At 43.3% G+C, this 22,045-nt stretch overlaps 2 protein-coding genes across 2 annotated transcripts in view; both read right to left on the reverse strand.

Annotated features, from left to right (window-relative positions):
* Positions 1 to 284: 284 nt before the first annotated feature.
* Positions 285 to 9,875, reverse strand: SCP2D1 (SCP2 sterol binding domain containing 1). The gene has a single exon (XM_064275736.1). It carries the CDS (start codon positions 2,661 to 2,663, stop codon positions 2,163 to 2,165), a length of 501 nt encoding a protein of 166 aa, XP_064131806.1. The 5' UTR covers positions 2,664 to 9,875; the 3' UTR covers positions 285 to 2,162.
* A 334-nt stretch (positions 9,876 to 10,209) lies between these two features.
* The window catches only part of DTD1 (D-aminoacyl-tRNA deacylase 1), a 264,370-nt gene continuing 252,534 nt past the window's right edge, over positions 10,210 to 22,045 (reverse strand). The window contains exon 6 of the mRNA XM_064275735.1: positions 10,210 to 10,332. The gene's annotated coding sequence lies outside the window, so the exon portion shown is untranslated. The remainder of the gene's footprint in view (positions 10,333 to 22,045) is intronic.

The raw sequence follows: 22,045 nt of genomic DNA on the forward strand, positions 1-22,045 counted from the left end.
GCTTAAATTGACACATAATAAACTGCATTTGATATATAAACGTGTATAATTTGATGTTCTGACATGCATATACCTATGAAACCAATCATTACCAAGATAATGAACATATTCATCACCGCCAGCTCTCCCTGTGAACCTTTGTCATATTTCCTTCCCCTTTTTCCCACCTCCATGTCCCCATCTCTTGGCAACCACTACTCTTTTTTCTGTCACTATAGGGTGCATCTCCTAGTGTTTTATATAAATACAAAAAATAGGATCATATATTTGTTTTTCTCTAGCTTATTCGCTCAGCATAATTATTTTCAGATTCACCCACTGTCTTAGTCATCTAGTGCTGCTTTAACAAAGAGAAATTTATTTTCTCACAGTCTAGTAGACTAGACTCATAGCACACTATGAGTCCGAATCGACTCAATGGCACTGGGTTTGGGCAAGTAGACTAGAAGACCAAATTCAGACTGTCAGCTCCAGGGGAAGAGCTTTCTCTCTCTGTCCACTCTGGAGGGAGGTCCTGCTCGTCCATCTTCCCCTGCACTAGGAGCTTCTCCACGCAGGAACCCCAATCCACGCTCTGCTCCTCGTGCTTCTTTCTTGGTGGTATGAGGTCCCCAATTCTCTGCTTGCTTCCCTTTCCGTTTATCTCTTGTAAAATAAAAAGTGGTGCAGGCCACACCAAAGGGAAACTCCCTTTACATTGGATCAGGGATGTGACCTGAGCAAAGGTGTTACATCCCACCCTACTCCTCTTTAACCACAGGCAGAGACCATGATTTATGACACATAGGAAAATCACAAAATGGAGGACAACCACACAATACTGGAAATCGGGGCCTAACCAAGTTGACACATATTCTGGGGGGACACAATTCAATCCATGACACCCATGTTGCTGTGTGTATCAATAGTTCATTCCTTTCACTGTTGAGTAGTATTCCATTGTATGGACATACTGCAATGTATTCCTCCATTTACCTGTTGATGGTCCTTTGGTTTATTTCCAGTTTAGGGCTGTTACAAATACAGCTCCCATAAATATTCATATACAAGTTTTTTGCATGGCTATCTGCTTTCATTTCTCTTAGATAAAAACCAAAGAATGCAATGACTGGATCATATGGTAGGCGTGTGTTTGAGCATGGCCATTTTGGTATAATTGTCACATGGGTTTCACAGTGTCCATACTTTGTATATTTAACCTACAAGGTAAAGGGACACAGAGATCACATGGGAACTACAGACACATACTCACTCATAAGGAGGTCACATCAGGCTGCAGCCAGCTTCATCCTAGTCCTCTCAAACAGTGTGTGGACCAGGCTCCCAGAAGAGAATATCTCCCAGGATGACCTTTGATTTTGTAAAATGCTCGATGCACAAGCTCCTAACAGCAGCGAAGCTTCAGAACCGGCTCACTGAAAAGGGCTAACCTAGCTCCAGGAGAGGCTTTAAATAGTGGTAGCATCTCATTGGTCTACAAGAGAGTAATCATAGTCATCACCCACGCTTTCACCAGCCTTCCAGGTGATTCCGATGCACGCTCATGTTTAAGAACTACAGGCCCAGAACATCTCTCGAGCCCTTCGATTCCCCTGGATCCTAAATTAAATCCATCAGAAGTTATAATATGCTGAGGGCATCATTCTCTCTCCTGCCTGTGTCCCACATGCAGAGCTGTGGCGCCACCCTGTCTTAGAACATAGCCACCCTGCATTAAAGTCTCCTTGCAAACCCAGGTTACCAAGTGGGATGCAAATTTGCACAATGGTTGTCATCACTTCTTTCCCCCAAAGCACCACGCTTAAAAAAAACAAAAGTACAAATTCTCGGGAACTCAATCATTGAAGCATTAAAAAACCAGCTGTCATTTTTTTTTTATCACCCAAATCTCTACATGTGGATTTCGTCCTGGCAAATAATGGCATAAAAACAGCTAAAAAAAAGAAAAAGACAAAGATTTTTGGTGATGAACTCCAACACTCTTTACTGCTCAAGAACCCTCACTGCAAATTTACACATCAGCAGGAAAAGTAATCAAACTTGAATAGGAAGAATTTGAGTAAAAATATTGAATACTTTTTTGTTTTAATCTTCAGTTTAAGCATGGTTTCTGCTTGACATAATTGGAGAGAAGTTCTGATTTCCTTGGTAGTTTTGTGTGCTTAAAGTTTAGCCCAGTCTTTGAAAACTCTCTCCAGCTTCTGGCCAAGCAGAACTCTGCCGCTCACTTTGAATTTGCCAGCAAGGAAAGCCTTCTGTGGGTTCATTTTGCCCAAAACCAGCTCCATAAAGATGGGCTCTGGGATTGTGAAGATGGTGTCTGCTGGGAGCCTTGCTGATCCCAGGTACATGTCCCCAGGACCATTCTTTAAGTCAACGGTCCACTGCAGAATGGTCTTCCCATCTTTGGTGATGTCTAGCTGAAAGATGGCATTGACTTTCTTTACCAGCTGGGCCCCCACTTCTTTGATGTGACGGCTAATGTCCTCGAACACTGGGAAGCTCTGGAATTCTGACAGCTCTAGGGGGTGTGGCACGGCAGATTCCCCAGCTGATCCCAGCGTCTTGAACTGGCCTGCCTGAGGTCCATTCCCTGCTTTGATCTTGGGTGGATGGTCGATTCTCTTCCACATCTTCTGTGCATGTCCTCTTGAACTTGCCATCTGGTTTGTGAGCAGCTGTGGCCAGCTTAATACCCACAGCCAGATTGTGACATCAAAGATCAGGCCCTGGCAGGCATTGGGGCTGGTGCGTGTGCTGTAGTCTTATTGAACAAACAAATGTTAAAATGTGACATGGAGCAGGGCCTCAGACAGGTCATTGTGAGGCAGATCCACACCCCGCCCCAAGTCATTCAGGGCTGTTGGTCCCACAACCCCAAGAAGGTCTGGACACATAATGGGAACAGGGCAAACTGATCCTGGGCATTCTTTGGTGACATGAGCTCTGTCTCCAACACAGGTATCTCCCAGGGAGCAATCCTAACCAAGCAGGTTAAAAAAAAAAAAGAAAGAAACCTGTTGCCATCAAGTTAATTCCAACTCACAGTGACCCTATAGGACAGAGCAGAACTGCCCCATTGGGTTTCCAAGGAGCACCTGGTGGACTCAAACTGCCGACCTTGTGGTTAGCAGCCATAGCTCTATAACCACTATGCCATCAGGGTTTCCAAGCAGGCAGTTATTCTAATTCCTTTAAATGTGGATGGTCCTTAAAGCATGATTCTGGCACTGGGTTGGCTTTGTCTGGCTGCTGTTGGAGGGAGAAGTGGCTATATCTGAAACCTTCCAGAAGCACAATGAGGATAAAAAATTAAAAAAGAAAGAAATATCCTAAAATCAGCAAAAGATGCTGCTAGTCTCCTATGATAATTGTGTATAATAATATAGCACTGTACACCGTATGGACACATTTAATCCTCGTTACAGCCCTATGAGGTAGGTACTATTCTTATTCCCATTTTTACAGATGAGAAAACTGAGGCAAGAAGACAAGTGACTTGCCCAAAGTCACACAACCAGTAGGTAGTGTAGCCAGGCTTGAATTGAGATAGAATGAATCTAGAGCCCGCTTTGTTTTTTTACTTTTTATTTTGGAGTTATTTCAGACTTATCAAAAGGTTGCAAAAATAGTACAGACTTCCTGTATACCCTTCACTCATGTTAACATCTTATGTGACTACAGTACAATAATCTAAGCCAGGAAATGAATGATGTTATTAACTAGTCTACTGATTTTACTCAATTTTTGCCAATTGTTCCATTAATGTCATGTTCTGGTCCAGAATTCAGAATCTGGTCCAGGATCCCACATCACATTTAGTTTTTCTGTCTCATTAGTTGCCTCTAATATGGGATAGTTCTTCAGTCTTTGTCTATCTTGACCCAGATACTTGTGAAAAATACTGGCCAGTTATTCTGTAAAATATCCTTTGGTTTGGGTCTGTCTGATGTTGTCTCAGGATTAGATGGAGGTTATGATTTTTTGGCAAGAATACTACAGAGAGAAACTTGTGCCTTTCTCAGTGCATCATACAGGGGGCATACGATGTTCATATGCCCATTAGTGGTGATGTTGACCTTGATCACTTGGCTAAGGTGATGTCTGCCAGGTTTCTCCACTACAAGGTTACTATTTAATCTTTGTTATTAAGAAGTATCTTGTGAGGAGATGCTTTGAGATATTGCAGATATCCTGCATCATACTTTCATCTACCGATTTTTGCACCTATCCATGGTCCAAGCATGCAACAATAACTGATGTTTGCCAAATGGTCATTTTCTATTCTTCTCATTCTCTTTAGGTTTAACAATTGGAATATTGTTGTAAGGGAAGCTGTCCCTTCTCCCCATTTATTTATTTGTTCATATCAGTATGTACTTGTAGATATTTAGTTTAGTCTGTGGGTCATAATCAGTTATTATCATTATTTTCTTGCTCAAATTATCCCAGATTTAGCCACTGGAAGCTCTGTCAAGTTGGTACCTGTGTCCTTTCTTTCCTACACCATACTGCCTCTTGCCAGTTATACAATACTAAATGAAGTTGCTGGTAACTTTGTTCTCTCTGGGAGGCATGCAGTGGAATAAAAAAGACTCCAGTACGTTTTCGATGATGGATGGATAAGCTGGTGTTATCAGCAGGAACATTTCTTAGTTACCTAATGTTGCCGTAACAAAAACTACCACAAGTGGGTGATTTAAAGAACAGAAATTTCTTTTCTCACAGTTCAGGAGGCTAGAAGTACAAATTCAGGGCATTGGCTCTAGCGGAAGGTCCTTCTTTGTCTCTTTCAGTTTCTAGTAGCTGCTACAAGCCGTGGCATTTCTAGGCTTGTAGATTCATCTGTCTTCTCCCTATGTATGTGTTGCTCTGTCTATTCTGCTCTTTTTATAAGATACCACTCAGAAATGATTAGGTTTGGAACCCACCCTTCTCTAATATCACCTCAATAACATACAAAAGCAAACCCCTATTACCAAACAGGACCATATTTACATACAAGGTTTAGGACTTCAACATAACTTTTTTGGGATTATAACTCAATCCATAACAGAGCAGTTAAACAAATCCAGTGGCCTCCAAAGCTAAGTCTTTAACAAGAGGTCACCAGGTATGGACTAAGTATACAGAGAATTTAAAATAAAGAAGCAGGTAATTCCCCCAGAGAGTCCACTGTGAATAGCCAACAGAGGAGAAGTGAGCCCCGCTGACACCTGCATCTACTTAACCTCAAGGGCAGGGTTGTCCTTGCTGAATTATTCAGATGGGTCCTAAATTGGGTCTGTCACTCCCCTGTCTCAGTGTCAGAGGGAGACACAGTTCCACAGCCCATACACAATTTAATCAGTGATATTGTTTACAGTTGTCACCACATAGTGATAAGAAAAAATAGACCAAATTTTGGTCAGTTTTAATTCTCAACAGATACTGCTCCACTTACTGCTGCCCTCCAACGCACTGTGCCCTTGCCCTGACTGGTCCACCTCTGTCTGCCTGCAAGAAGACCTGCACCCTCCAATCAGAGGTGACCTTCCACAGTCCGCTGATATTTCTTCTCTCCAATTGCCATCCAGAATCAAGAATCTAGTCACAGCAGATTCATGGCTTTTAGCTTCCGATGGCTTCCTTAAATATTTTAATGAGTTTGAGAGGCTTAGAGACCTGCTCCCTGGAAAAAAAAAAGCAAAGCCATTTTATTAAATAGGATGCTTTTAGCTCCAAGCAACAACTACCACCACAGAAAAAACTAGTAATGGCTTAACCCAGTAGTTCCAAAGTGGGCGCCCCAAAACGACAGCATCAGTATGACCTGGGAGCTTGTCAGGAAAGCAGGTTCTCAGGCCTCATCCCAGAGTAGCTGAATCAGAAACTCTGAGGGTAGGCCCAGCAAACTGGGCTTTAACAAGCCTTCTGTGACATTTCAATACATGCTCAAGTTTGAAAACCTATGGCTTAACTCATCAGGACATTTTCGTTCTCTTTACAAAAAGTCTGGAAGTCGGGTATTTTGATGTCTCAACCAAGTCAGCCGGTATCTCTATGCTTTTCCAGCCCCACCCTCCACCAAATCTACCATCCTGGCTTGCTGACTTTTGTCTCCAACTTGTCACTTCATAGCCACTTTACTGCAGTAACACTTTCCACCACATTCTCACAAGGCAGCACCCCAAACAGAAAGAGGCAAAAACCAAAACCAAAACAATACTCTCCTTGGACCTGTTTCTTACTAGAGAGTAAAGTTCTTCCCAGAAGCCCTCGAGACTTCCCATTTGTCTCATTGGTGAGAACTGGGTCACACGACCATCCCTAGACAATTACTGGCAAAGAAGGATGGAATTACCATGACCTCCTTAGGCCTCTCCAGATACACTCCTCTCGGTGGGACACCCTGCCACTTGAACACAATTGGAGTTGTGTTAACAAGGAAGAAAAGAACAGGGCTGGATGTAGACAACCAAACGTGCTTAATGCAGGTACCCACAGCCTCCTCCAGCGTGCCTAGGAGGGGAACAAGGAGAAACCACATGTCCTCTTAGAAAGATCTGTCTCGTTACTTTTCAATGACAGATCACTTGTCTCTTTTTGCTGACCTCCTCATTTCTAACACAACGTGGACATTTTACAAACTGCTGAAAGTTTATAAACCCATCTCCCACCTGCCAGCCTGACACTGGGCAGGTTCATTCACTCACACTTGAGTCAAATAGAATGTGAGAGTGGGATCAGGAGTATTGCCCACCCCACTGCCCCGAGTGGGAACAAATCTATGTCACCAAGGTCACTCTTGCACTGAGGGCCTCAGACAAGGAGGCTGCACCTTACTGTCCACAGATGCAAGGAGGGAGAAGGACCTTCACTTTCTACTTTATGTTTCTGCTTTTGTTTGTGATGAGTGTGCACTGTCTCTGTTTTCTTAAATCAAATACAATTTTTTCAACATCTTACTATAAAAAATTTCAAACACATTGCAAAGTTGAAAGATTTTTATACAATGAACACCAGTATACCAATCAATATTCTATTATTAGTCCCTGAGTGGCTCAGTGTTTAAGGTTGGAGGTTCTAGTCTACCCAGAAGTACCTTGGAAGCAAGTTTTGGCAATCTACGTCCAAAAACAATCAGTCATTGGAAACCCTGTGGAGCACAGTTCTACTTGAACACACACGGGGTCACCATGAGCTGGAGTTGACTCCACAACAACTGGGTTTTTTTTGTTGTTTCTTTGGTGTTCTATCATTAACATTTTACGATAATTGTTTGACTCACTCCACCTTATTTTTTATGCACTTCAAAGTAAATTGCAGACACCAGGACCCCCTAAACACTGAAGTATGCAGAGCATTTATTAGAGGTCAAAATTTGTTTACTCTTCTTTAATGTAAAATTGACATACAATCAAATGCACAAATCTTAAGTGTATATTTGCTGAGTTTTGACCAACGCAAATACCTGAACACAAGTTTTCATACTAAGAAATTTACTGCCATGTGACTCTGTAGCTCCCTAGCCATCTTGAGCATGCGGTTTCCCACCAGTTGTCTTGAGCATGGGGTCCCCCACTAGTCATTCTGAGCATGGGGTCCCCCACCAGCCATCCTGAGCATGGGGTCCCCCACCAGCCATCCTGAGCATGGGGTCCACCACCAGCCATCTTGAGCATGGGGTCCAACACCAGTCATCCTGAGCATGGGGTTCCCTACCAGCTGTCTTGAGCACAGGGTCCCCCACCAGCCATCTTGAGCATGGGGTCCCCACCAGTCATCCTGAGCATGGGGTCCCCCACCAGCTGTCTTGAGCATGGCATCACCTACAGTGTACACAGAGGCCTGAACAAGCAGGAGCCCCTGATGCCTTCTTCAAACTGCAGGGGGAGGTCTGCTTCCCTACCAATATGAAACTGTCCCCATGAGACCCCTGAAGAAGGTCTTACAGTTTCCCTGCCAAAGACCCCCACCACCCATCTGTCAGTTTGTCAGATGGCTTGCATGTTGCTGTGATGCTGGAAGCTATGCCACAGTATTTCAAATACCAGCAAGGTCACTGATGGTGGATAGGTTTGTTTGTTTGTTTGTTAATAATTTTTATTGTGCTTTAAGTGAAAGTTTACAAATCAAGTCAGTCTCTCACACAAAAACCCATATACACCTTGCTACACACTCCCAATTACTCTCCCCCTAACGAGACAGCCCACTCTCTCCCTTCACTCTCTCTTTTCGTATCCATTTCGCCAGCCTCTAACCCCCTCCACCCTCTTATCTCCCCTCCAGGCAGGAGACAGTGGTTAGTTTTTAGTAGAGCTTCCATATTAAGACAGACTAGGAGAAAAAGGCCTGACAATCTACTTCTGAATATTAGCCAACGGAATCCTTATGGATCACAACAGAACATTGTCTGACTTGCTTCCTTTGGACATATCATGAGGAGGGATCAATTGCTAGAGGAAGGCACCATGTTTGGTGAAATAGAGGGTCAACAAAGGTGTGAGAGACCCTTGGTGAGAAGGATTGGCACAATTGCCACAACAGACTAGAACATGCTGGCAATTGTGAGGATGACAAAGGACAAGCAACGTTTCATTCTGCTGTACATGGGGTCACTATGAGTCGAAGTCAACTTGATGGCAACTAACAACACCACCACCAAAGACCCAAGACCCAGAGACCCTAAACCAGGATTTTCACAGTGAAAAACCCCATACCTTTCAACTCATCACAGGAACATGAAGCCATGTTTTCATAGCACATCTGAAAATGAAAATCCTTTTTCCCTGAACAATCTGGTTTCCAAGAGGACTGCCCACTCTCATGGCAGCTGCCAACTCCAATCAAGTTGTTTGCAGTGCTGGGCCCACAGCTCGGCCTGGTAAGTACTCACAGGATGGGCTGTTCATATCAGGGTGATGAGGGCCTACTCCGCCCAGCTTAATGTGCAGGCCCTTCATGGAGCACAAAAGGGCAAATGCGTGATCCCTGCTCACAAGGGACTTACACCATGGGGAGGAAAGAAGCTGTTAAAAAGAACCAACTGTGATAACAGCTGTATAGTAACTGCTCAGATCAAAGACAAACTTCACAGGCAGGGGGTATAAGGTGGCTGCACAGCAGCCAGTGGCCTCTTGTCTGAACCCTATATCTTTCCCAGTGTCTTGAGTGTGCAACCCCAGATGGAGAACCCGAGACAAGGATTCAAGTTCAAGCAGTTGAACTCATGAGGGGGCGTTAGGAAGTGGGGAGGTGAGGTGTGGAAGTGAAGCAGCCCAGAGAGGGTGTGTGCTCAAGGAGTTATGTGGATGACTGCAGCTCAGTCTTGAGGGGAAACTCTAGAAAACCCTGAGAAACTTGTATAGACGGGTACCTCTGAGTGACCCCCAGCCCCACAAGAAGGCAGGGGAGCTGGGGATTAATACACCACTCCCACTTGCCACTGCTCCTGGGGGATTCATTCCAGCTTGTGGAGAAGTCAGCAAAGCAGGCTTTAGCGGCCAGAGAAAGTCCTGAGGCAGGTGCAGGGCACCGCAGTGTAAGCGCAATGGATATGGGGGGCCAGAGGAAGGGGAGCACTGACAGTGTCTGCCATTCCCAGGAGCCACCAAAGCCTGCCTTGGGCTGACATTTCTCCAATGCTGTAATTTAGTAAATAAATGGAATTCGTCAGCATGTAGAAGGAAGACATAAAAGACTATACACATTGTTTGCTTCCATTTCTATGTGATGTTCTAGAAGAGTCAAACCAATCTATAGTGACAGAAGGAAGATTAGTGGTTGCCTGGAGCTTGGGTCTGGGAAAGGTTTTAGGGGATTTTCTGAGATTATTGGAATGCACTGTATCTTGACTGTGGTGATTACTTGGGTGCACACTTGCCATAACTCACCCAACTGTATACTTTAGACTGTATTTCACCATATATAAATATTTTTGAACTTTTTAAACAATCCAAATAAGTGAATAGGCAAGGTAGCTATCCCTTCTAGGAAGGACATCTGGGATGAGCTTCTACTTGGGAGGTTTTCAGAAAGTCTTCCCAAAGGGGCTGTACACTTGTGCATTCCCACCAGCAAATGGATGAGAATTCCAGCTGCTTTGCATCCTTGCACTTGATACTGTCAGGTTTTATTTGTTTTTTAATGTCGCCATTCTAATAGGCGTACATCCCACCTATCTTTGAGTTCCAGGACAGTGACAGTAGCGGCAGGCAGCCTCCACAGAGGTGGTGGTGGGGGCTCACTCTGTGTCCTGACACATTTTCTATGATGTTGGATATGGCTTCAGGAAATGGCATCGATGGCAGGGAGTGAGGTTGTTATCTCAGCAGAATTTCACGTCTTGCTCTGCAAAAAGAATGTGATAGATCAAATGATGACTCTCAATTCGTCATACACCAGAATAGAATGATTCACCCAGACCCTCGCCATAGCTTCTTTGTGAGTCAATTTCCTCATTCCATTGAAGATGGCCATGGCCGTGCATTTGCTTTGCCCAGTGGGGTATTAACGGACGTATATGAGCGGAGGACTGATGAGTTTGCCGTCACCATGAGATCAAGCCCTGGGTAGCCACTGGTCCAGGGAAGATGAGAGACATGTGGAACTGACCTGGACCCAAGCCCGGTAGAGCCCAGTCTAGATCAACCAAATAGCAAATTAACCTGTGAACCCATGAGCATAAGCATAAATTCTTGTATTAAGTCTCTGGGTTTTGGAGGGGTTTATTATTCCGCACTATTGTGACACTAGCTGACTGGTACAGAGTAGAAATGAAGTAACATCTGGGCATGCACACCAGTCCTTGTAGGCTGGCTCTCAAGATCTGGAATGGCCAAGTCTTGGGACAGTTACAACCTGCTGTCTTTCCACACAGAAGACAGACATTTAGGGATCGGACTGGGCTGAGGTGATGATATGAAGGTCCCCATCTGGGTCAGACTACACACTCAGTTGTTTTTGTCTACACTCTTACTACTCAAAGTGTGGGCTGTGGACAAGCAGCAGCATACCCTGGGACCTGGTTAGAAATGCAGATTCTCAGGACCCACCCCAGATCTACTCAATTAGTGTCTGTATTTTAACAAGATCCCTAGGGAATTGCTACCCTCATTAAAATCAGATACATGTCGAACTACAACGTGGGAGCGTATGTATGCCCCCCACACCTGTCACATTTCACTTGTTTGAAAATAAAAACAATCTCATAGTTTCTCCTCAAGTAAAGTTTCCAATTAAAAAATAAACAAACACAGTTTGGGAATAACATGATACAAACCAAAAAGAAATAAACTGAACATTTTTAAGTTTAAAAAATTCTTTTTTTCTTAAGCTTTTTACAGATTTTTTAAAAAAATACTGAAGAGCTTAACAGTTGGGCCAATAATTATTGTTATTGGTATTATTATTATTAACATTTATGGAATAATTACAATTTTCCAAGCACTGTACTAAGCACTTTAATCTTCACAATATCCTAAAGTAGTTGCTAATATTATTCTCAATTTACAAACGAGGAAATTGAGAGGGCGACTTGTCAAAAGGCAGATAGCTAATAAATTTGGATCTAACAGTTTATGGTTTTGGACATTTCAAAGGCATGATTTTTGTTTCATCTGGCACTTTTGGAATAAGATTTATTGTGGTTGCATTGTCATTATAAATTAAGACATAAAAATGTATCTTTCTCTAAAGAAAAAGTGTTCTTCTCCCAATCCCTTCAAGAGTTTCTAGGTGGGTTATTTCTGCCATGAAAAGATTTCCAATGGGAATGGCCAATCAGTACATGAAAAGGTGCTCAACATCATTAGTCACTAGAGAAATGCAAACTAAAACTATAAAGAGATATCTCTTTATATCCACAAGAATGGCTAAAATTACAAAGACTGGCAATGCCGAGTGTTGATGAGGACTAAGAGCAACTGGAACTCTCACGCACTGGGAATGCAAAATGATGCTGATACTGTGGAAAGCTGCTTGGCAAGGTCTTAAAGCTGAACATACATGTACCATATTTTCCACTCCTAGTTATTTACCCAAGGGAAATGAAAGCATATATCTTATGCTGTTAATCTCCCGTTCACTAACAAAGTGGGTAAGCAAATTGCAGTGTATTCATAGAATGGATATATGGCAATTAAAAGGAATAAGCTATTGATATACTCAACAACATGGATGAATCTCATGATGCATTATGCTGAGTGAAAGAAGGCTAGATTCAAGGACTGTGTACTATGATCCCACTTACATGACATTCTAAAAATAACAAAACTATAGGAACAGAAAAATGATCAGTGGTTTCCTGTGGGGTGAAGAATGGGTTTGTCTACCAAAGGGCACAGAGGAATTTTGGGGAGGGGGGCGGTGATAGAATTCTTCTTTGTCTTGATCATGGTGGTGGTTGCATGATTGTATACATTTGTCAAAACTCAATGAAGACCTTACACTAAAACCAAAAAACCAAATCCAGTGCCATCAAGTCAATTCCGACTCATAGCAACCCTATAGGACAGAGTAGAACTGCCCCATAGAGCTTCCAACGAACGCCTGGCAGATTTGAACTGCTGATCCTTTGGTTAGCAGCCATAGCACTTAACGACTACACTCTTACACTAGAAAGGATAAATTCACTGTATATAAATTATACCTCAATAGACCTCACTAAAAAAAAAAAAAAAAAAAAAGGATGTACGGTCAGGTCTGCATTGCTGCTTTCTAAATCAGAGATCACAAGCCAAATCTAGAATACTGAATTCTAATTTTTTTAATTGGTTCTTCTATCAATATCATGGAGCCCTGGTGGCACAGTGGTTAAGAGATTGGCTACTAACCAAAAGGTTGGCAGTTCAAATCTACCAGCCACTCCTTGGGAACCCTATGGGGCAGTTGTACTCTGTCCTACAGGGTTGCTATGAGTCGGAATCCACTCGACATCAATGGGTTTGGTATTTTCTTATATCAATACCAGCAACTATCATTACATTATGCTGCAAAATTTTAACTTTTTAATTACTTTCTGTATCAGTTAGCTATTGCTACATTACGTTGTGTATCAAAAAACCTCAAAATTTCAGCAGCTTACAACATTAAGGGTTTATTTCTCACACATCTGTGGGGTGGCTGGGCAGCTCTCCTGGGACCTATATGTCCCTCATCCTCTTCCTGGGACCACTGGGTTAGCCAGGCCTGTTCCTCCTGTGGCCATGAAGGAGCACAAGAGTAGCAAGCAAAACATGCTTGGCCTCTTAAGGCCCAAGTTTGTCACTGGCTCACTGCCATTGCTGCCATGTAGCACTTGACCATTAACTGAAAGGTTGCTGGCTCAAAGCCACCCAAAGGCACCTTGGAAGAAATCTCTAGCGATCTGCCTCTGAAAGGTCACAGCCTTGAAAACTCTACGGAGCACAGTTCTACTCTGCACACATGGGGTCACCATGAGTCAGAATCAACTCAGTGGCAATGTGTCTGGTTTTTGTTTTTTTATCTGCAGCAAAAACAACTCTTATAGCCAGGCCCCAGGTCACAGGCTGGAGAAGCCCACAGTGCCCACGATGAGGCCACGACAGGGTGAAAAATTGGAACCAAACATGCAATCTGCCACAGCTACTGACATTTAAAAAGGGAGAGATTTCACATTTAAAATCCAGATTTCTGGCTTTTCTTATGCATGGGAAGACCCTGGACCTGCCTTCCTGCTTGGCAACAACCAGCCAACATTGAAAAAGAAATACCACTCACTTCAGGCAAGGCGGGGGCTCCCCATTCCCACATTCATTGTCATCGCCTCCTGAGCCCTGAGGGCCCGTTTCTGAAAATCAGGAGTTCTGAGGAAACGTTTCAGAATTCCTGAGATCATTTCTTCGCTGAACTTCCCCAAGAGTTCTACAGGAATTTGGGCAATGTGAGTACTCAAGTACCCTAAGGTTGCCTTCACGACCATTCATTCAACAAATATTTACTGAGCACCTACTATTATGTGGAAGGCATTGTACTGGGCACTTTTGACAATACACAAAGGAAACCAAATATGTCTACAAAACTCTTTATAGACTAGTAGAAGAGGGAAACATATATAAATATCTAAACAGCAGAACTCACAAGCTGGGTTCACAGGGTTATCACTGACACTTCCCACGTGGCTATGGTCAGTCTCCTTACCATCACACTATTTCTCGTCTTTTTGGCTGAACTTTCCTCTACCAGGTAAATGCTTAAGAAAAAAACACTCAGATAATGAACAAAGTTGGAGGCCTCACACTTGCTGATTTCAGTGGTAGAAAACCTACTATAAAACTTCAGTAACCAAGGCAGTGTGGTACAGGCATAAGGACAGACATATAGATTAATGAAACAGAATTGAGAGTAGATTGGTTTTCGACAAGGGTGCCAAGACCATTCAATGGTGAAAGAATAGTCTTTCCAACAAATGGTGCTGGAACAACTGGATTTCTACGTGTAAAAGAACAAAGTTGGGTCCATGTTCTTATATTACATATGAAAATTAACCCAAAATAGATCAAAGACCTAAATGTAGGAGCTAAAGCTACAAACTCTTAGAAGAAAACATAGGTGTAAATCTTCATGACCTTGGAATAGGCAACCGTTACTTAGATATGACACCAAAAGCTCAAACAACCAAAGAAAAACCAGATAAAGTGGATTTGATAAATACCAAAATCCTTTGTGCATCAAAGGACACTATCAAAAAGTGAAGAAACAACTCACAGAACGGGAGAAAATTTTTGCAAATCATATATCTGATAAAGGGTTAGTATCCAGAATATATAAAGAACTCTAAAACATGGACAAAGAATTTGAATAGACATTTCTCCAAAGAAGATATACAGATGGCTAAGAAGAATATAAAAATATACTCAGTATCACTGGCCATTACAGAAATGCAAATCAAAGCCACAATGAGATACCACTTACACCCACTAGAATGGCTATAATCAAAAAGATGGGAAATAAAAAGTATAGACAAGGATGTGGAGAAATTGGAACCCTCATATTCTCCTGGTGGGAATGTAAAATCAAGCAGACACAGATTGGCAGTTCCTCAAAAAGTTTAACAACGAGTTACCATACAACCCAGCAAGTCCGCTCCTAGGTGTACAGCCAAGAGACTTGAAAACATATGCTCATACAAAAACTTGTGCAGATTTTCCTAACAACACTATTCATAACAGCCAAAACGGAAACAACCCAAACGTCTATCAGCTAATGAGTAGATAAATAGAGTATGGTGTAGTTATATTTGTAAGGAATTTGGCCTTACCTAAAGACAGGTCACTATAAGTTGGAATCAACTTGACGGCAATGGGTTTGGTTTTTTGTTTTTGTTTGAAAGACAGGTCTAGTCTTTGTCTTAGCTCCTGGAGGATAACCTCTAAAGCCTTGGAATTTCCTGAGTGATAGGATTGTTTTTGTTATTCATGGTGGGTCCCTGGGACCACATTTGACGGTTTATACTAACAAGGTGACTCAATGTATCCCCCTAGATAGTTTATGCTAATGAGATGACTCAGGATAGGGGCTGGTCATGCGATTAGAGGGTTGGTGCTTTGAGCCACGTTATATCAGCCCAACTTTTGGGGGTGGGAGCTGGAGATTGAGTTCAATTATGTAGGTAATGATTCAATCAATCATGTTTATATAATAAAAACTCTGGACACTGAAGCTCATAAGAGCCTACCTGGGTTGGCAATACTCTCTGAGGACTCAGAAGCTTTGTGTTTGGCACCCTCCCAGTCCCAGGTTTCACTCTATGTGTCTCTTCACTGGTTCTTATTTATATCCTTTTGTTATAATAAAACTGTAATCATAAGTATAGCACTTTCCTGAGTCATTCTGTGAGTTATTCTAACAAATTATTGGATTTAAAGGAATGTGTGGGGACCCCACAATTTGTAACCAGCTGATCAGAAGTGTGGATGGGCCCGGCTACCCCAAACTTGCAGCTGGTGTCTGAAGTCTTGAGCAGACTTGGAAGTCTCTGGAGGACTATCCCCTTAACCTCAAGTTTGACTAATTCCAGGTACCATATAATAGAATATTATTCAGCCATAAAAAGGGAAATAAAGTACCAAAACATGCTACAACATGGATGAACTTTGAAAATATTATGCTACGTGAAAGCAGCCAGACGAAAAAGGCTACACATCGTCTGGTTCCATTTATATGAAATTTCTAGAATGAGCAAATCCATAGAGATAGAAAGTAGATTAGTGGTTTCCAAGGGGTGGAGTAGGGATAAATGGGGAGTACTAAAGGGTATGGGAATTTCTGTTCAAGGTGATGGAGTGCTTGGGAATTATATAGTGTGTCAGTGGTTGTAGAACCTTGTGAATATGCTAAAAACCATTGAGTTGTATACTTTAAAATCGTGATGTTTATGGTTTGTGAATTATATCTCCATTAGAAAACACACTCTGAGCATGTCGTTCCTCTAATTAAACGCCTTCGAAGTCCATCATTCCCTTCCAAGGTAAGTTCATAGAACATAGCTCAAAATGCAAAGTTTCAAAATGATCCCTGCCTGGTTCTGCAGGCATGCTCTCATCGTGACCCCCCAGGAGCCCTTCACTCAGACCAGCTGGTTTTTACACTCCCCTTTTACACCTGCCTTGAGCTTCCTGCCTCCAGGTTTGGGGATCCTGTCCTCTCTTTCCATCCAAGCTCTGTCCTTCCTGAAACTTCAGTTCAAGCTGTTGGCGTCTATCAAGTCCTGCCCACCATGCAGTTCAAGCTGTTGGCTTCTATCAAGTCCTGCCCACCATGCAGTAAATCCACACAAATATCCAGCTTAGATGTGCTTCCGATTTTGGGGTCAGATACAGGCTAACCTGGAAGACCAGAGCACAAACGCAGCCCAAGGCTAGCCCAGGACAGCCTCGGGAAACACATTCCCAAGACCTGCTTCAGGTCTCTGTGGGAACATCCAGTAAACAGCATTTCTCGTCACCACCTGGACTCTGAAGAAATTGAGAAATAAGATAAGGAATGGCAGATGGAAACCAAACTTCTGCCTTTATCACTGATAGAAGCATAGTTAGAGGACCAGGCTTAATGTGAGGACTCAGTGGGCCTGCCTACTAACCCCAGAATTCAAGGTGGACTCACCCACAAATCATCCTGGGAGGCTCTGCATGTGGAGTGTAATAGTACAGGAGCTGGGTTAATACTGCCAGGCTTACCACTCACAAAAGTCACCCCATCCCAGTAATTTAAGGGGTAGAGAGAGAGCAAGAGCAATTTGGGGTGGGGTGGGGTGGGGAATTACTTTAATGGAAAATCCCTCCTTGAGGAAACCAGAGGATGAGGAAAGGACTTTCATTCTAGAAAATTCTAGCTCAAGCCCCTAAATCAGAGATGAGTACAGGGGAACCTAGCCTGGTGGAGCATGGGCATTCCTGATTTTTGCCCAATATTCCCTTTCGTGCATCATTTTCTTCTTTTTTCCCCCATCAGGTTTCACTGTGGTTTTTACAACTCAAGTTGGGCCATGCTCATGGGGGTTCTCTCAGCTGGCCTCACGCCCTCCCACAGCCTCACTCTGCCTGGAAGAGAAGTTACTCCCTCCGTACTCCTTTCTGCCTGCATACTTAAATAAATAAAGATTCCACTTTATGGCCAGCTTTATGACATGTAAACTAAGAGAATATTTAGCGTTGTAGGTGTCAAAACAGGCTAGCTTGAGTTTTATATAATAACCTAGAAAACAATAACTCATTTTCTCAAACTGGTAGAGTGAAGGGCTGCCAGAATCAATGGGTCACAGAAACTAAAAGTTAAACAGAATGGATTCTGTAAATATGAAATTTGAGTATAAGCACTGGGACCGGAACCGTCCAATAGAATTTTCTGTGATAATTAAAATGTCTCTATCTGCACTATCCAAAGCTGTAGCCACTAGCCCTATGTGAATTTTGGGCACTTAATATATGGCTAGTGCAACTGGAAAACTGAATTTTTAACTTCATTTAATCACAATTAAATTTAAATAGACACATAGGATTTCCCATTGGCATTCCTGGGGGACAAGCCCAACATGTAAAGTCAACACATTCATAGCCCATCCCAAATTGTCCCTGGTAGGAAAAACATATCTTAGCCATCAATTGTCACAATAATTCTATATAACAAACCACCCCCAAACTCAGTGGCTCAAAGCAAGAAGCATTTATTTAGATCACAAATCAATGTTAGATCACAAATCAATGGGTCGTCGATTTAGGCTGGGTTCAGCTGGGTGCTCCTTCTGGTCTCCTCTGGGCTCACTCACATGTCTGGCAGTTGTCTGGCTATCAACTGTGGCAACACGGGTGCCTGGGCCATGTGATTCTCATTCTCCACCAGGCTAGCCTGGGAGTGTTGTCATGGTGGAAGCAGAGGCATGAGTGAACAATCTCAACTCGGAGAGTGCTTCTCAAGCCTCTTCTTGCACCTATGGGCCAAAGAACAAAACATGGGCAATCCAAGTCATCGCGGGAGATCCGGGAAGCTGAGGACACTACCGGGCAGTGTGGCAAGGTACATAGGAAGGCCACAGGAAGGGGGAAAGAACTGGGGACCAATAATGCAACGAATCTTCCACAACCACAGGAGGACATTATCAAGTCCTATAAGTCTTTCTTTCTGGGAAAAAAAAAAATCACTGGACTACACCAAACTCATGTTAAAATATACTCTTAAAATTCTAATACCTGAATTGAGGCAATTAAATGTATAGAACAGAGATCAGCTCCCACTCTCCCCTGCCCCCAAAAGGCATGCAGCGTGCATCTACGGTATTGCGCTGGCCCTGGGTGTGGGACACCACTGAGCAGTTTCTATAAAACCAACATAGCCCAATGTCCTTCCTCAAGGATGGTATTTTTGAGTTGATATTATGGTAAAGTTATCAAAAAGAAGCACGTCCCATGTTTGGAGAGGGGCGCAACTTCAGTGCTTGCCATAGGCACCATTTTCTGTAGATGTGCCTCCGGCCGTACCCAGTTAATAGAAACTACTCAGTGGCCGCCTGCACCCAGGGCCTGTGCAATACTTGCCATACCTTAGTTAAGCCTCTGTCATTCGGGGATCTGGCCCATGTGAGGGCACTCTTATTTTAGGACAGAGCTAAAGAAAGGCCAAAAGGCATGTGTATACCTAAAATAGAACAGTTATATTTATCTTTGTGTATGTTATACCCATGCCTAAGTGGCAGCTTTTTGTATTCGGTAAAATACGGGCAGGTAAGGTACGCCTGCCCATAAATTAATGAAACTGTTTGTGAATAGACAAAATAAAACACACACACATACACAGATACATTTTCTAAGATAAGCGATGCACTTTTTCAATGGTATTGATACTACATTTTTTTTTAGAATTCCTCCTTTATAACTGCTGTCAGAAACAAAGGCACATTCTTTTACTGTCCCATAACATTCAGGATACTTTCAGCTACAAGCACCAAGAACAGCCACAACTCGAAAGGCTTAAACAGTGAATGGAAATATTACCTCACATAAAAGAAGTCCTGAGGCAGTGCTAGAGAGACCAACCGCCTGCTTTGCTCAGGACTGAGGGGCTTCCCAGGACACAAGAGCTTCAGTGTTAAAACCAGAAAAGTCCTGGGCAAACAGGGATGAGCTGGCCATGCCAGAGTTGGTCCTCCCAGAGTTGGTTTCTTCAGTGGCTCAATGAGTCTTCAAAGACTCCAGGTCTTTCCTTCCATCTTCCTAATCTGCTGTCTGAGGCGTGTTCTCTGAGGCCAGCTCCCCTTATGGCTACAAGACGGCAACAATAGTTTCAGGCAACGTCCAGTGGAACAAAAGAAAGCCATTTTCTCCCATACTTCTCTTGATCCAGAAGGCCTATTTTCCAGAGGCCCCTCAATGGACTTCTTCCCCATCTCATTGGTGAGGACTGGCTCAGGTTCAGCAAGAGTCACCCTTTGAGGCTGGCCTGGCCAGGACTGCCTGAACCTGGTGGTTGCGTGGAGACGTGTGGAACCTGGAACCAAAGTGGGAGTGAGCGAGAAGAGAGAGAGAAAGCAGCAGTGAATGCTGCCCATCCTCCGTGGTGGGAAAGGTTAACCCCTGAGCGGTGCCCTCAGGGTGCAATCAGACACAGAATCATTAGAAATGGTAGGGACTATGAGGTTTGTTATGGGGATTTGACCTTGTACATTTGTGGGAGTGGGTTAAGCAGTTTATGTACAGATGTTGCTCCTACAGCTGGTGCTGGGCCTAAGCTCAGGAGGGCAGGCAGCCTAGACCAGAAGTCAGAGAAGCTGAAGAGGGAGATGGGGGAGCTGACGTTGCCACAGGCCCCGCCGTCACCTAGGGGCTGCACGCACAGACCTAGGAGTTAGAAAAGCTGAAGTAGGAGTTGTGGCTGGCTGCTGCCACAAGTCAGAGTGAGCCAGCAGAACAGGGACAATTCACACGGGCTGCAACTGGGCCTGGTGGACTGTGCCAACTTTCAGATGTAAAAAGGATACAGTGCTGCTTCACTTGCCTTTCAAATATCACTCAAGGTCACATGGTCCGTGCTAACCACAGAAATCTGCAGGGAACGAGAATTCTAAAAAAACGCAGTTCCAGCTCAGCTAAATTGACAAAGTACAAAGCCACCAGCCACACTAGAAGCAGCCTAATTAGCTCAAGCTAAGTCTAGGGAATAACGTGGTTAAGCAGGCTGAGCACTGGCATTTAGGTATTCTGGAGGACACTGTCACTTTACTTTTATTTTTCCCATCCACTGCTATGGACCCTGATACGCAGACAACCAGAGCAGAGAAATAGTAAGAAGAACAAATTGCCAAGTCTCTCAATCACACCCCTAACCCTGCTAAGGATAAACTGCTGACAACCCCTTGGGAAAAAGTCAGATGTAGTTATAAGAGCTTGGCCAGCTCCTGTGTCTGCAGAACTCAGGTAATGAAACTCACTGTGCCTGCATAGTGAATGTCACTAATGTCGCTGAATTGTACACTCAGGAGTAGTTTAAATGGCATTTTTGTGTGTGTGTGTGTGTGATTATATGTTTTACTGCAATACAAACATAAAAAATAAGTAAGTAAAACACTGTGCCTATGAGACAAATCTCGATAAATTTCTTCAGCAGTTTTGAAAGATTTACCACCCCTAAACAAGGGAGGGAGAGGGGGAGAGATGAAAACCAAAGAAGGAGATCTTTGACGGACAAGCAGGAGAAATGCTTGCTTGAGAAGGCTGTTCCGTTAAAGTGTATTAGTTAAAGATTGCTCTATCTGTTGGAGCCCGGGTGGTGCAGTGGTTGGTTGGCTGCTAACCAAAAAGTCAGCAATTCAAATTCACCAGCTGCTCCTTGGAAACCCTATGGGGCAGTTCTACTCTGACCTATAGAGTCGCTATGAATCAGAATCGGCTCAACCTCAGAGGATTTTCTGTTTGTTTGGTTTTGGTTTTGGTTTACTGTATCTGCCGGGAGAAAGATGTGGCAACGCTTCTGTAAAGATTACAGCCTTGGAGGCCACATAGGGCAATTCTACTCTGTCCTATAGGGTCACTATGAGTCAGAATTTAACTTGATGGCAATGGATTTGGTTTTTTATTTTTTTGTTTTGGTTTAGCGTATTGGCATACGCATCACAGAATCCCCAAATTTTAAGGTAAAGAACAGTCTGCAAAAGATGTCATCTAATGACTCACTTAAAAATGAGAATCCTGAATGACACAGCGTGGACGAATCTCTTCACACTGAAAAGAAGAAGCTGGACACAAAAGACTACATAACCCACCAAGCCAGGTGCTGACCAGGCAATTTCGGCTCATAGTGGCCCCAGAAGACAGAGCAGAACTGCCCCACAGGGTTTCCAAGGGGCACCTGGTGCATTCGAACTGCTGACCTTTTGGTTAGCAGCCAGTCTTAACCACTATGCCACCAACGCTCCATATGAATTTACACAAAATTATAAAACAGGCAAAACTAATCTATGGTGGAAAAACATCATAATAGTGTCTACCTTGACATGCAGGTGGGCTGGGAAAGGGTCTGAGGACACCTGCAGGGTGATGAGGGTGGGCACTGG

Source organism: Loxodonta africana, chromosome 24, assembly GCF_030014295.1.
Source record: "Loxodonta africana isolate mLoxAfr1 chromosome 24, mLoxAfr1.hap2, whole genome shotgun sequence".
NCBI lineage: Eukaryota > Metazoa > Chordata > Mammalia > Proboscidea > Elephantidae > Loxodonta > Loxodonta africana.

Excerpts from the sequence above, each read along its gene's own strand:
- SCP2D1 (XM_064275736.1), bottom strand. The coding sequence starts at position 2,663 with ATGGCAAGTTCAAGAGGACATGCACAGAAGATGTGGAAGAGAATCGAC.